The 15,025-nt window shown below is 49.9% G+C and overlaps 5 protein-coding genes across 5 annotated transcripts; 3 read left to right on the top strand and 2 right to left on the bottom strand.

Moving 5' to 3' along the window:
* Nucleotides 1-1,834: 1,834 nt before the first annotated feature.
* Nucleotides 1,835-3,675, top strand: BDV38DRAFT_141871 (uncharacterized protein). The gene is made up of 3 exons (XM_032051455.1): nt 1,835-2,813; nt 2,877-2,971; nt 3,036-3,675. The coding sequence occupies exons 1-3, from the start codon at nt 2,209-2,211 to the stop codon at nt 3,515-3,517; spliced, it is 1,182 nt and encodes a 393-aa protein (XP_031911323.1). The 5' UTR covers nt 1,835-2,208; the 3' UTR covers nt 3,518-3,675.
* A 1,812-nt stretch (nt 3,676-5,487) lies between these two features.
* Nucleotides 5,488-7,163, bottom strand: BDV38DRAFT_141879 (ATP-dependent RNA helicase eIF4A). Its single transcript, XM_032051456.1, has 3 exons — nt 6,800-7,163; nt 5,592-6,740; nt 5,488-5,521 (listed from the first exon to the last, which is right to left on the bottom strand). Exons 1-3 carry the CDS (start codon nt 6,828-6,830, stop codon nt 5,502-5,504), a joined length of 1,200 nt encoding a protein of 399 aa, XP_031911322.1. The 5' UTR covers nt 6,831-7,163; the 3' UTR covers nt 5,488-5,501.
* On the top strand, nt 6,910-9,087 carry BDV38DRAFT_252883 (SF3a splicing factor complex subunit PRP9). Its single transcript, XM_032055189.1, has 3 exons — nt 6,910-7,177; nt 7,236-8,623; nt 8,676-9,087. The coding sequence occupies exons 1-3, from the start codon at nt 7,088-7,090 to the stop codon at nt 8,698-8,700; spliced, it is 1,503 nt and encodes a 500-aa protein (XP_031911321.1). The 5' UTR covers nt 6,910-7,087; the 3' UTR covers nt 8,701-9,087.
* A 114-nt stretch (nt 9,088-9,201) lies between these two features.
* Nucleotides 9,202-12,317, top strand: BDV38DRAFT_294750 (ATP dependent DNA ligase domain protein; the record flags this gene model as incomplete). The annotated part of the gene is made up of 3 exons (XM_032062563.1): nt 9,202-10,352; nt 10,406-12,195; nt 12,229-12,317. 3 exons carry the CDS (start codon nt 9,202-9,204, stop codon nt 12,315-12,317), a joined length of 3,030 nt encoding a protein of 1,009 aa, XP_031911320.1.
* A 73-nt stretch (nt 12,318-12,390) lies between these two features.
* BDV38DRAFT_141795 (anaphase promoting complex subunit CDC23) lies at nt 12,391-15,009 on the bottom strand. The gene is made up of 3 exons (XM_032051452.1): nt 13,981-15,009; nt 13,740-13,923; nt 12,391-13,687 (listed from the first exon to the last, which is right to left on the bottom strand). Exons 1-3 carry the CDS (start codon nt 14,686-14,688, stop codon nt 12,654-12,656), a joined length of 1,926 nt encoding a protein of 641 aa, XP_031911319.1. The 5' UTR covers nt 14,689-15,009; the 3' UTR covers nt 12,391-12,653.
* Between the last annotated feature and the right edge of the window lie 16 nt (nt 15,010-15,025).

The raw sequence follows: 15,025 nt of genomic DNA, 5'->3' as shown, positions 1-15,025 counted from the left end.
ACGTCGCGTCTAGAACTCCACGTACGAAAGTAGTATGGGGAGACGATCGGGTCATTCCGGAGATACTGTCTTGGTAGAACTACACGAACTTGTATGATAACCATAATCTTCGTTCCGGAAACGTCCTTTTCTAACGACCCTCTCAAGATAGCACTAAATTCCTGTAGACCGCTCTTATGACTCCCCTCCCGCGGGAGAATGGGCTTTCTCCTGCATTGATTGTCCCCACCAGAGTCAACTTCAGTGGTACCAGATGGCTTGACTCCACCGTTGACGTGGGTTTCAGGAGTTCTTTGACAGGTACAGTTGCAGATGAGGAGATCGGGTAGCAGTTGGAGTGATATCCTGCGGGGCAGACTGGTTTTAACACATATCCACATATAATAAATAAGAACCAAAGGCATCCATACGGAGTTGGGAGTAGGTTTATTACAACGGCACATCCATAGTTCGCATACTTCAAGTGGATCACCTGAAGTGCTCAGCAATGATCCTCAGATAGTAGGAGGAGCACATGAAGCGTCGGAACCACTCATTGGACAGGAATTTATTTGTCTCCCCCCATTTTTACCTTTTCATGTCTGACCTCAAACATCCCTGAGATGGTCTGGTGCAGGTGATGCGTTGGTATGTCGTTGATCGTTGGCCCGTTTCGAATGTCCCCTTGAATACCCGTTCATTAGCCTGCGATCGAGGCTTTAGTATCCTTGCTTCCACATCAGTCTCTCTTTAGGTTGGTTTCGACGTGAATGATTGACCTACCTTGTTTTTTCTTTTTCTTATTCTTCCTCTGGTGTGTGTGTGGAAAAAGGGGAGTATTGTCAGCTGGATTCATGACCAGTGTTCAGATGATGGTCTCCTTATCTAGCCTTTTGAGATAGAAGTCGATTAATTCGCGCACTGAGGTTACATTACTAGGTACGGAGTACTGGCTTTGCGTTTCAAGGTGACTACTAAAACCTCTAGGAATATTTTGCCCTTGAAAGGGAGTCCATTCGAAGCTGTCTATGTCTATATATACGTCCGGAGATGCTTATCTGTCCTGGAAACCGTCATGGAATATTGTTAGTGTAAATTCATCAGTACTACAGAGGGTCCCCTGCTGGATCCTGGTCCAGTAGTAGTAGAAGAACTATGAACTGGAAAAAGAACGGGAAAAATGACAGAGATTACACGAGGGAAAATAAATAAATGAATAAATAAAGAAGAGGTGTGGTGGACAAATGCATCAAACGGTACCTAATCTAATTTATTGGAATTAAAATTATTTAAAAACCAAAAGCGATGGATGTCGTGACTGCCTCGCCCCACGGAGTTTAGAAGAAGAGAAGCCGCCGATGTTCTTCAACCTCGACTCTCCAACTTCTGTCGCTTGATCCACCAACATCTCCCAGACCCTTTGCTCTCCCCCTGGTCTTACGGTTTCATGCTTTGAGACTTCACACGTATCTTTAGACATTTCCTCCTCTACGATCGAAACCCCACGACGTCTCCCCACGACTTGGCGCCTTCCGCCCGGGTTCTTACCTCAACCCACCCACCCCCCAGTGTTCCCCAAGTCCGATAAGACCTCCGCCCGTCGATACTAGGAAATTCTTACCTTCTACCCACCACCAGAAGCTGTAATAAAGCAATATCTACCTTCTACCTACCGATCCTAACTCGGTCAACTCACGGAATTCGAGCATTGACGGTCGTTCGGCCAGTGACCAGCTCCAACACTAGGTCTGACCTGACGCAGTATCAGTGACCCGCCACTGATATAGGTCTGCTCCCCTGGTTCTTCTACAGAGCCAGGTGAAAGGGCAGATCTACCAAGCATTCGATCTGGCAGACCATCCCTTCGCCTATATACCCTCCTCCGCCGCTCCCGACCGCCCTGACCCTCCTATCCCCACTGAACCTACGTCGTCCTACCCGAGAAGCGTTGCCGCTTCCGATAGCATCCTGTCGTCATCCCGCCCAGATCCCTCCGTCGACAGCTCCTACCCAGCCGTCGGTGCTACTGGAAATTTCCATCTGTCGTCCACTCGCCGCCGTCGTCGCCGCCCGAGTACCCCTGGCGTATCTGAATCCAACATCGAGGGAACAGGAGGTCATACCGGAGATCATACGGCAAGTGAAGCCGGTGTCTCAGAACAAAGAATCGTACCCACAAATACTGCAGAGGGCCACTCACCGTCCCCCAAGCGCAGGCGCCTGACAAATATGCGTCCCGATGGGGTATCAAGTGCAAATGGTCCTTCCCACGTGTCTAACGGCTCCGTTACCTCGCCGTCTCACAAGGTGGGTCTTTCCCACTCCTTGAACGGCCAGGCTTCGTACGCTGCCTCTAATGGCGACCTTCATACGAATGGAGTACAAAAGTCCTCGGTCAGTCCTCCATCCTATTTCGGACATGACCGCGAAGAAGTGACGCGCATTCTCATTCAAAGTTTGTACGAGCTTGGCTATAATGGAGCAGCTTCACTATTGAGCAAGGAGAGTGGCTATCAGTTGGAGAGTCCGGCAGTTGCTACATTCAGAGGTGCAGTGCTTGCAGGACGTTGGGCGGAGGCGGAGCGAATTTTGGTACAGTCGTTCTATCCGGATGGGACGAGGCGGGGGACGAGCGGCGACAGTGACCACCTTCCGACGAAGGAGAGGTTGGTGTTGGTGGAAAATGCGGAAATGAATGAGATGCTCTTCTATTTGCGACAACAGAAGTTTTTGGAACTGCTAGAGGCGCGTAATCTTTCTGCGGCTCTGACCGTTCTTCGGCATGAGTTAACGCCGCTTAATTATGATATCGCGCGTCTCCATGCTCTATCTAGGTGAGTGGGTCTAAGACCACAAATCCCGTTTCCCCGAAGCTCTTAGACTAACACGGGCGACAGCCTTCTCATGTGTCCGCCGGAACATCTTCATGATCAAGCCGGCTGGGATGGCTCGATTAGTTCTTCTCGTGAGAGATTGTTATCGGAATTATCAAGTACGTTGTGGGCGGAAATCCATGGCGTCAATAATTTTATGGCCGGGACTAACAGGAGACATAGAATCTATATCGCCGTCAGTCATGATTCCTGACAACCGTCTCGCAATATTACTGGACCATGTCAAGCAAAATCAGATCAACCAATGCTTATACCACAACACAGCAAGTCCGCCATCGTTATATTCTGATCACATGTGCGATCAGGCGGACTTTCCGTCTCGACCGGGGCTTGAATTAAGTCAGCATTCGGATGAGGTCTGGTACTGTCAATTCTCCCATGATGGCACAAAGTTGGTCACGGCAGGCCGCGACCACAGTGTCATTATCTACGATACCAGCACTTTTGCTGTGCTGCATAAGTTGATGGAACATGATGACGGTGTTGTGCATGCTTGTTGGAGCCCGGATGACTCGAAACTTATCACTTGCTCTCAGGATAAAACGGCCCGTGTGTGGAGTGTGGATGTAAGTCTCGCTTCTTACAATCTGGACCGTATTGTGACTAAATGTTATACAGACTGGGCGATGCTTATTGACCATTAATCACCATCGACAGCCGGTTACAGCTGCAGCCTGGGCGGCAGACGGGGACTCTTTTGTGACCGCCTCTCTTGACAAAGACTCGCACCTATGCCATTGGAGTATGCGCGGTCATGCTCTGCACATGTGGCAGGGTGACTTCCGCGTACAGGATTGTGTCATCACGCCTGATGGACGACGCCTCATCGCTGCCGATGTCGAAGAGAAGATCCATGTGTATAACTTCCTCACCCACGAGGAGGAGTATTGTCTGGCTTTGAAAAGCAAGCCGACATCGGTTGCAGTCAGCCAAGATTCCCGCCACATGCTTGTGAACTTGTCAGAGGGTCAAATACAACTCATTGATATTGACACGACCGATGTAATCCGGCGTTTCCAAGGACAAAAACAGGGTTCTTTTGTCATCCGGAGTGCTTTCGGAGGAGCTGCAGAGAATTTCGTCGTCAGTGGAAGCGAAGGTAAACTCGTCCTGCGTCAATATTTGTTCCGGTTTCCTCACTAACTGTTCTAAAGACTCTCGAGTTTATGTATGGCATAAAGAAAATGGGACCCTGGTAGAAACTCTGGAGGGCCACATTGCTGGGTGTGTAAACGCAATCTCCTGGAACCCTACAAATCCCGGAATGTTCGCTTCTGCAGGAGATGATTGCTTGGTTAGAATGTAAGTCTCCATCAGTCTTCTCTTTTTCAGCTTCGAAACTCACAAGTTCAGTTGGACCCGGGAGCGTGACGTGAACCCTCATACTACGGCTCGGACACAGCGAGCGATATCGGCAAACGGTTTCGCCCGCACGAGTGCTCTACGATCAACGTCGAGCTTCTAACGAACTCCCGCTAGAAGAAGCCTATTGGTACCATTTTTGAAGATTGATTATTTGTGCATATCACGGGATGTACTGGGAGCTTTTGGACTCAAAAGACAGGCTTTTCTTTGTTATGCCTTTAGTTCCTGCCCTTTCAATCTTTCCCGAACCCTTTCTGCATATACACATTTCCTGGTCCTTGGTGGTCCGCTCGATAAAGGTAGCTGGTGCTCCCGTTTTGGCATTACTGATTGATACGTCATTTCTATTTGCGCTTATTGAACAATAATTAATTGCCCCTGTCTTGCACTGATGTGTTTGGGATGGCACACACATATGGTTTCCTTTTTTTATTTCTCATCACATACACAGGTTACACGGTGCTTCTTAGGGTTCGCTTTTGATTTCTCGTTTGGGTGATCTGGAGGGTTCGGACAACATGCGGGATTGGGCTGGTGTGAGTGGGATTTGCTTGGTTGTTCTTCATTTCTTCTCTTTATCTCTCCTGTCTCCACAATTTGTTGGTTTCAGCACACCACCATGTTACTCTGATTCCACTCTCCATTGGTAGAGTCTGCAGCATAGGTGCTTTATATATATAAATAAAGTCAGCTTGGTCTGCCTGATGACATATTCTTTCACAAGCTCTTTCATCTCGCGGAGCGCCGAGAAGTTGGCAATTCACTCCAGGACCTACTAGTAGTCTACGGGCTATGCTCGCAAAGGAAACCAATAAAGAAGAACAAAGTGACCGGTTGAATAGATTTGAATAACAGAATCACCTAAATGGAAGCAGCAAATTCCCGAATTCAATAATCGTGAATGATAAATATCCCGCATAGCTAAAACTCCTTTTTCAAAATGAAAACAGACATCACGGGGAAGGGAAGAAGATGTTGGAGGCTGGATTCTCTCCCAACCCTATACTTTGGTGTATTTGGAGTGTATCTGGGGTTCGTTAGTGAGTCTTATTTATAGATGTGATATAAGGTGAATTTGAGACTTACCAATTTATGTATGTTCCCTTTTCCTCCACGCTGGTGTTGGTCTTTTCCTTTCTCTCTTTCTCTTCTTTTTATGCGGTTTACGGGGCTGGTACTTGGTTTGTGGGTGTGGTACTAGTGATTAGCCCGTGGGTGGAGAGTGGATTTTGTTGATGGCATTGATGAGGATGGTAATGACGTTTATGAAAGGAGATCGGCGACTGTAGGTTTTGTTGTTAGAGATTGATCTGGGCCTGCTGGCAATGTAGTAACTTGATTACGGGGACTTACCGTTCATAGGCATCTCATCGATCTGTGTGGAGTAGTACAATTCAATATCACGGAGGATCCGCACGTCATCGCTGGTAACGAAGTTGATGGCGACACCCTTCCTTCCGAAACGACCGCTACGACCAATACGGTGGATGTAGTTTTCACGGTTGGTGGGGAGATCATAGTTGATAACCAGGGAGACCTGTTGGACGTCGATACCACGGGCCCAAACGTCGGTCGAGATAAGCACTCGCGAGTTACCCTGGCGGAAGTCCTGCATGATACTGTCACGTTCCTTCTGGGGCATCTCGCCGTGCATACTGGACACGGTGAAGTTAGCCTCGCGCATCTTGTCCGTCAGCCAGTCGACCTTGCGGCGCGTATTGCAGAAGATCACGGCCTGGGTGATGGTGAGTGTATCGTAGAGATCGCAAAGCGTGTCGAATTTCCATTCTTCCTTCTCCACCGCGATGAAGTACTGCTTGATGCCTTCCAGGGTCAACTCGTCACGCTTGACCAGCACGCGCACGGGGTCGGTCATGAACTTCGTCGTCATGTCCAGGACGTCGTAGGGGAGGGTCGCGGAAACAACCACCACTTGTGTGGCCGGGGGCAGGTAGCGGTAGACGTCGTAGATCTGTTCGCGGAAACCGCGGTTGAGCAGCTCATCGGCTTCATCCAGCACCAGCATCTTGATGTGGCGGGTGCGCAGGTGGCGCCGACGGATCATATCCGCGACACGACCAGGCGTACCGGAGACGACGTGCTGTCCGTAGTCCAGCTTCCGGATGTCCTCGCCGATATTCGTGCCTCCGATGCAAGCGTGGCATTGCACGTTCATGTAGTCGCCGAGCGCCATGATGACGGACTGGATCTGCGTGGCAAGTTCGCGAGTCGGGGATAGCACGAGCGCTTGACTCTCGCGCACAACGGTGTCGATAACCTGCAGGATACTGATCGAGAAGGTAGCGGTTTTACCAGTACCGGACTGCGCCTGGGCGATCGTGTCGCGGCCTTTGCAGATCTGCACGATGGCTCGCGATTGCACTGCCGATGGAGACTCGTAGCCGTAAGCGTAGATACCGCGCAGGAGGCTCTCCTTCAAGTGCATGTCCTCGAAGGTCGGAGCAACCGTCACCTCCTTGGAGGTGTTGAACTCCATCCGGTCTGAATTTGCGCCTTTGTCAGTATACATGTATTTCGTGGTATGTAGCTATGTTTCATACCGTCTGCCCGTCTGTCAATGCCGTCCGCCATTTTGATTTCACTGGTTCCACTAGAGATTAAGAAAGAAGAATATCAATTCGCGCGATAGTGCTGGCCCCTCTAGTTAATGTGAGGTCTCGATCAAGCTTCTACCGCGACTTTTCCTGGAGCGCCACCGCCCGTATCACGTGATCACCACTCGCCGCAAAGCTTCTCATGAACAGCGACGAGTTGCCGATATCATTACGAAACTTGGAGAATCACATCTTTTGCCCGGGAACAGTCGTTGTTGGGACTGTATATTCACCATGCTTCTCGAAGACCAAAGATTTATCCACGAGGATCTCGAGAGGCTAGAGCAGGCGATTGCGGATCGCGTTGCCGATGAGCCTCGTAACGTACGTTTGCTCTCCGTTTCTACACATTGTTTTCTCAGCTGATTAACTGTCACTATAGATTAGGGATCGCTTGGCCCGTGACCATGAAATCGGCCAGTTTCTGGACCGCATAGACGAACAGTCGAAGAGACTACTAGACATCTACAAAGACGCGGACGGCGCACGCGAGAAGGAAATCCAGGCTATCTCAACCGGCGACCAATTCGAAGAGTTCTACAAGCAACTAGACGAGATCAAAGGTTTTCACAAGCGCTATCCCAATGAGCCCGTAGAGAACTTGGAGCGAGCATACAAGCGCCATGAGGGCGAGCCGATCGGAATGGACATCGATAACTTGTTTACGGGTGAAGAGGGCTTCGGACAGTTCTTGGACCTTACGAAAGCGCACGAAGATTACCTGAACCTGCCTGGCGTTAAACGGTTAACGTACGTTCAGTACCTTGAGGTGTTTGACGCTTTCACGCCCCCTCAGATGCTTATCAAGCGGCCCAATAAGCTGTCCGATAAGTACTTCCAGTATGTTGGGGAACTTGCGGCATATTTGGAGGGATTTATCAAGAAGATTAGGCCTTTGCAGGACTCGGATAAGCTTTTTGGTAGCTTTGATGAGGAGTTTGAGAAGCAATGGGCTGCTAATGAGGTTCCTGGGTGGTCGGATGAAGCAGCTCAGAATGGTCCTCAGGGTCCGCAGACTGAAGGATCTGGAGAGGGAATTTGGTGCGCTGCTTGTGAGAAGGAGTTTAAGAACGAGAACGTCTACAAGAACCACTTGACAGGCAAGAAACACATTCGGGCCGCTGAGGCTAAAAAGGCTTCTGGTGACTCTGGCGAGAAGCCAGCAACAGCAAATGGCGTTTCGGCCGTTGCTTCCCGTTTGAAGGAACGCGCTGTGGCAGAGCGTGAGCATCGTGTTCGGTCGTTGGCAAAGGTGTTGGATGCCGAGCGTCAAGCCACACGGATCAACGTTGAGCGGAAGCAGGGTATGACAGAGAGAGAACGTCAAATGGAACTTGAGGCGCTGCTCGCAGAATCTGAAAATGCCGGCGGCGATCGTGCAGGCGATCAATCCGACGATGATGGAGATGACCGGATCTACAACCCGCTTAAGCTGCCGCTTGCTTGGGATGGAAAGCCCATTCCTTACTGGCTGTACAAGCTGCACGGCTTGGGTGTTGAGTACCCCTGTGAGATCTGCGGTAACTTCGTATACATGGGTCGTCGCGCCTTTGACAAGCACTTTTCGGAAGGCTTGCATATCTGGGGTCTGAAGTGTTTGGGTATCACCTCGAATACGAACCTTTTCCGCGAAATCACTAGGATCGACGACGCCCTTCGATTGTGGGAAAAGCTTGAGCATGACCGCAAGAAGGATAAGGACAGCCGCGACAACGTGGTGCAGATGGAGGACGCAGAGGGCAATGTGATGCCGGAAAGGATCTACTTGGAGTATGTTTCCCCTTTCTTAGGATGTGGCAAGAATTGTGCTAACGTTTACCAGTCTTCAAAAGCAAGGCATTCTGTAGCCGCTGCTCCCTCTGCGCATTACGTATATTCTCCTATATCCACATATCTTACGTTTAAAAGCCTGGAGTTTGACGGTTGTTTTCTTCATTTCCGTAGGGTCTCATACCATTGGGTTGTCTGGCTGGGAATAATAGCTTTATCAGTGCATGGCCTTACGCGCCTCATGTATTCTACATAAGACTTTACTGTCATCAACAAGACAAGACTATCTCACAATTCTTTCATTGTTTTGTAACGATGTTCTCATATGAAGACCGATTTTCTGGTGCCTATCACGTGCTTTCGCGATCCATGGACGCGGTCCCGTGTGGTTTCCCTGAGATTTCGCGTCAAGTCTGTCACTCAAGTTGTGTCCTTGTCTCCAGTGCCATTGTGCTTGATGTACACTGCCTTTGGTAGGAATGACACCGTTGGCTTGACCGAGCTGTCCAAACTAGCTGTATTTATGTCCTAGAGTTTGCCTGTGGCTTGAAACCGTCCGTCTGCAACGGCATACATAGATGGGCTTCAAATTTTCCCATTTGTGTGACCTACTTTCCTCTCTTGAGAATAATAAGATTTCGAAAGCTACTACAGGAGCAAGAAACCATGACCCAGATGTTCAAACGGTAACTCGGTGGTTCAAGCAACATGGCAGACGGCTGCACGATAAAGACACCGACCAGTTGGCCGTCCTCTCGTGTCTATTCCCAGAGAAGCGGACAGACAGAGTATACTGGCTACAGGATACATCCCTAGCAAGGGTAATAGGTCGGTGTCTTCTTCTTGGGTCATCGCGGCGGGAAGAACTCGAGCGATGGCGCGTTTCTGGGGGCATAGATCTAGCACAATGTGTGGACAACGTCATGCGACAGGCCGAGAACCACATCCCTGAAGGTCAGAAGGTAACCGTCGAGGAGATTGATGATGCCTTGAATAGAGTTGCGTCTCGGTGCAAATTCTCCGGTCCCCGCGTGCGTAGACAACGGGCAGCGGTTGATGTCGATGAGGCGCTGTCTCCTCTATATCGGCGATTGAGCAGTAGAGATGCTAAATGGCTGACTCGCATGATACTCAAGAATTACTCTCCTGTAACTTTGCCGCGGAATTTGACGCTGAAGAGCTTTCATTTCCTGCTCCCGCATCTTTTGCTTTTTCAGGACTCTTTTGAGACGACGCTGAATATGCTTGTGTCAGAGCCTATTAGTCACTTTCCACCACATCCAGAGCCAGGGCTAGCCAGGGACTTGGGAATTATTGCAATGCAACAATTGAGTCCGGTGATTGGTATTAAGATCGGACGACCTGACTACTACAAGGCCCGGAGTATCAAACACTGCTGTCAAATGATCGGCCGCCGTCGTATGAGTGTAGAGAGGAAGTACGATGGTGAATACTGTCAAATACACGTTGATCTCTCGAAGCCTTCTAGGTCTATTCAGATATTCTCGAAGAGCGGTAAGGATTCTACTACAGACAGGTCGGGGATCCATTCTGTTGTTAGAGATTCCCTGAGAATAGGAAGGCCGGGATGCCAATTCTCTCGTCGGTGTGTTCTCGAAGGTGAGCTACTTGTCTGGAGCGATCGACATGGCAAAATCATGGATTTCCATAAGCTACGCAAGTTTATCGCCCGTTCGGGAACTTTCATTGGGACAGAGAATGATTCCCCGTAAGTGAAATAAAACTAAGCTGTTTGGAGCAATGTAATCTGACTTGAGCTAGACCACAACCTTATGAGCATTTGATGATCGTGTTTTTCGATATCCTACTCCTTGACGAAGACGCTTGCTTGAAGAAACCACACCGAGAGCGACGATTGCTACTGAAAGATGTAGTCCAAGTAATTGAAGGCCGTGCAGATATCTCTGAACAACGAATCCTAGACTTCTGCCGACCTGGGAGTCAAACGCAGCTAGAAAATATCTTCGCCAAGGGCATCGCTCAGCGATGGGAAGGGTTTGTCTTAAAGGGCTGCGAAGACCCATACTTCACCATCTTTCCCAGCCAAGCAAATGGCTCCATGGGCCGCTGGATCAAGCTTAAGAAAGACTACATCCCAGGTCTAGGCGATACAGTAGACCTTGCGATCGTCGGCGGAAGATATGATTCTCGAGACACCGCTGGCTTAACGCAGATCCATAAGTTATTATGGACACATTTCTTCATTGGCTGTCTCCTCAATAAAGAGGATGTTTTGCAGTCCAAATCTAAGCCCAAGTTTCGGGTGGTTGGTGTAATTAACCGCCATTGCATGAACGTGAAGAACATGCAGATCCTCAATCAGTTTGGGGAGTATACGGCCTGCGGCATTGATTCAGGACATGGTTTCGATATAGAGTATGGAGCGGGCAATATTACCGGCATGGATGCTGTTTTCAGAACTCCTTTTGTTGTCGAGATGCTAGGTAGCGGGTTCGAGAAACCACCAGGCGCCAGGTATTATACGCTTCGTTTCCCGAGGATCGTGAAGATCCATTGGGATAGATCGTTTGAGGATGCTGCATCGTTTTCAGAGTTACAGCTTCTAGCTGACGATGCCCGGGAAATCCCTTCAGAAGAGTTAGCGCGAGAAGAAACCGAATGGCATAAACGTCTGAAGCTCGGGAATGGCTCGTCAGCGTATATAGCCAGTCGATCCCAGAGCTTGACAAGCTCTTCAGGGGTGACTCAGAGTCCAGTAAAAGGGCATATATCAAACAGGTCTACAAGCACACCAACCGATGAGACGTGCTTACAGAACTATTCACACAATTCCGTGAAAAAAAGCAGCGAAAGAACCCCAACAACCACACATACTATCCCTATCTACATTGATGAGACAATGGCATCAATGTCCCCATCTGAGGATTCAGGTACCCATGGCAACTTCCTGACAAGCAACGAAAATCTCTCGTCGCACCAAGACTCCCGCCAACAAAGGAACAAGTCTTCTATGTCCAACTCTACGAGGTCTAAGCAAAGCAAATCAACCAACCAGCCCGATAACAACAATAAAACAGCGCACTCAGACATATCATCTACAATGGCCAATACCTTTATACAAGATCCCAAAACCATCACAAAGCAGATAAAGCCGGGAAATGCCACCAAATCTCCATTAACCACCGTCTCAATCCACCTCATCCACAAAAACCCATCCACCCAAGGGCAATTCTCCAACAGCACACTCCCCTTAACCTTCACCCCGAATCTCAACACCTTCCTCAAATCCCTCCTATCAAGATCACCCAAGACACAGTCACGAACCTCACCAACGCTAGTTATTCTTCTCCTAAACTGCACGCAAACACCCCTCGGCCAAACGCTCCTCGATCTCACCACCACCCTCTACAAGAGGCTTCAAGCGCTCTCTCATTCCCCCAACCACTTACAAACTGGGGGTATCTTTCTCCTCGATTCGTCCCTCCTGGACCTGGGCACAGACGTGGCCGATCCCAGATCCTGCCTACGAATGTCATGGGAGGATATCGGGAGGAGGTATTTTTATGCTTGTGTTTCGTGGGGTTTGAAGGGTGGAGAGGAGACGATACCTTGTACGCCTATAGATGAGGGTCCCAGGGGAGCTCTCGATCAGGGGGTTAGAGTTTCTGTTGAGTTTGATAGGAGGGTTATGGGTGTTTTGGAGTCGGTTTGAGGCTCTGAGGGATGGGTGATGATAGTGGACCTTCGGGTTTGGCTTGGTGACTGACGGGAGACTTGATGGTTATTTATGTAATGCCTAATTTGTGACATTCGTACAGAGGAATGACAAGGATATCAATTGGTTGCTTTTATAAGCTGTACTCATATTCTCAACAAATAACCCATAGTACATCTCTATATAACCATCATAAAAAACACCCAGACCAGCTTCAGGATGAAAACATCAGGTCGTAAGCACACCCAGCACGAACGCCTCGCTACCGTAAGAATGAAAGCCTGCTCAAGGCAAAACATAACAATACAGAGTGAACAGCCTAAATAAAGCAGACTACTCATCGCCTTCCCTTCTAGCCCTCACATCTCTCATCAACGCCTTCGCTTCCTCGACTTCTACTCCATCCTGGCACAATTCACCCGCCAACTGATCCGCGCGTTCGAGGTCCCCGTTTCGCAAAGCCCACCGCGCGAGCCACAATCGTGCTTTCGAGGTGGTGACTGTCGGCCCTGTACCGTGCCAAGAGTCATCGTCGTCGTTTTGGTTATACGATGAGGATTGACGGGCTCGGCGTGAGGACTTTTGGGCTCCGGCCTCGGATTGGTCATCGTCGTTTTCGTTGTCGGAAGAGGCATCCTCTTCCACGGGCATTTGGCCTGATTCTTGTTGTAGGGTAAGTTCCATGTAGGCGGCTGCTTCTTCATCGTCGCCAAGACGTTCGTAGAGTGTTGCGATTTGGTGAAGGGTTTCTGGGTCGAGGATCTTGCGGCCTGAGCCTCCCATTTGAGATGGGTCTTCGGCGTAGTAGGAGCCTGCTACGAGGGCACGTTTGAGGGCTTTGATACTCTGCGGGACCCGGCCCATTTTGGCGTAGCAGGACCCGACGGCTTGCCACATTTTCGGGTCGTACGGTCGCAGTGCGGCGGCACGTTGGTAGTAAAATAGAGCATAGAAGGACATGTCAAGAACTTCGTATGCCTGGCCGAGACCGTACCAGGCTCGGTAGTCTTTGCGGTTGACATCCACGGCGCGGCGGTAAGATTCAATCGCCGCGTGTGTGTTCTTCATCTCGATGTACTCGTGACCCATCAAGGTCCAGGCTGAGAGGAAATTGCGGTCTAGTGTTAGGGCGCGACGGAAGTACATCACGGCTTTTTCGTGTTCGGACTTGAGTGAGTAGTAGTTTCCTACAACGCAGCAGGTTTCGGGTCGGAACTTGTCTGTTGCGGTTGCAACTTGGGCGACGAAGGCGAGCTGGGGACGCGCGCCCATCACGTATAGTATGTTGGAGTAATGGTCGAGGCTGTCAAGACGGTGAGGAGACGCAATCAATATTTCGGTGAATATACGTGATGCCTCTTCGAAGTCTACCAGACTGTTAGCAATGCATTCGCGTCAAGGCTAAAAAACGGTGCATACCTTTCGAATGGTAGTAGAGGAGGGCTCTCTGGGTCATGAGAAAGGCGCTGTTCGGGAAGATCGTCTCAAGCTCCGAGAGAGCCTGGTACGTGTCTTCAGTGGCTTGATATAGTTCTTGACTACAGTATACGTGGAAGAGAAGTGTCATAATATTCTGCGGGAGCAGATCGACGACTTGTTTCAACTGGTTAACAATTAGCACCCGACCCGCATTCATGCGCATAAAGGAACAGCCACATACATCTTCCGTGCTCGAGAGAAGATCGTTCAACTCCTGCCAGGCACCCCAATGGAATGGGTTCAGATGAACACTCCTTATGAGCCACTTTTTTGCCTCCTCCTCGTTCCGCCCTTTGAGAAGAATGACTCCGTAGAGGTATTCTAGCCATCCCTGGTTGCGATCTTCCAATCCCTTCTCCCGACGCTCCGTCAGCCATCCTTCTAGCCCTCGTGCAAGATCTGGCAACTCTCGGTTAACTGTCGCACCCCCGTCGGCCGGTCCCAGCACCATCTCGGTCTCCTCATCTTTCCGCTTCTCCCCCGCTAGGTACTTGGCGTACAGCGCAAGAAATAATGACTTCTGACTCAGCCTGGGATATGGGTTCCTAGCCACGTTGCCATCCTTCCCTCCTGCATACTGGGATGGCTTCGACTTGCCCTTCTGTGGGGTTAACGAGTGTCTCTTCTTTTGGTTCGGCGACGACGTAGAAAGTGCAACGGGGGGTATCGTAGGTGGCAGAAACACTGCTGCACAGCGATCGTACTCGCGCGTGTCAAAGTAGGATTTTGCCAAGAGGTACTTGTAGGACTCCTGGGCTTCAAGGGAAGCTTCGACTGGATCTTGGGTTCGGAGGTAGGGATTTGGGCGGGTCGAGGGTGTGTCGGGGGTATCCATTGGGGATTCGGGGTCCGTATCATATTGGTCAATCGGGACAATGGCGTCAAGCATTTCTGCCGCCCTGTTCTATCCGATCAACATCTAATTCTATTCAAATGACTGGAGTGAAGGCCCGCGCGTCGTACCATTTGGCAGACTGGTATAAACAGCGCTCGGAACATTTTATGGTGGCGTCCTCGAGCCGGAACTTGAGCTCCTGAACATTTTCTTCGGTGAACTGCGCCGCCATGGCGACGATTGTGAAATCGATTTCTTCAGAGATTGGCAGTTATGGTGGTCAGTCAACAACAGACTTTCGCGCCAATCATGTCCATGCGCGCTTGTTTGTATGGTGGGGGGAACTTCGCGCGAAACAAAGCTGTTCCGTTCTTTCTTGCTAATTCTGACT

The sequence above is a fragment of the Aspergillus pseudotamarii genome (assembly GCF_009193445.1).
Source record: "Aspergillus pseudotamarii strain CBS 117625 unplaced genomic scaffold BDV38scaffold_45, whole genome shotgun sequence".
Classification (NCBI taxonomy): Eukaryota; Fungi; Ascomycota; class Eurotiomycetes; order Eurotiales; family Aspergillaceae; genus Aspergillus; species Aspergillus pseudotamarii.
This window is presented reverse-complemented; position numbering and strand designations above follow the sequence as displayed.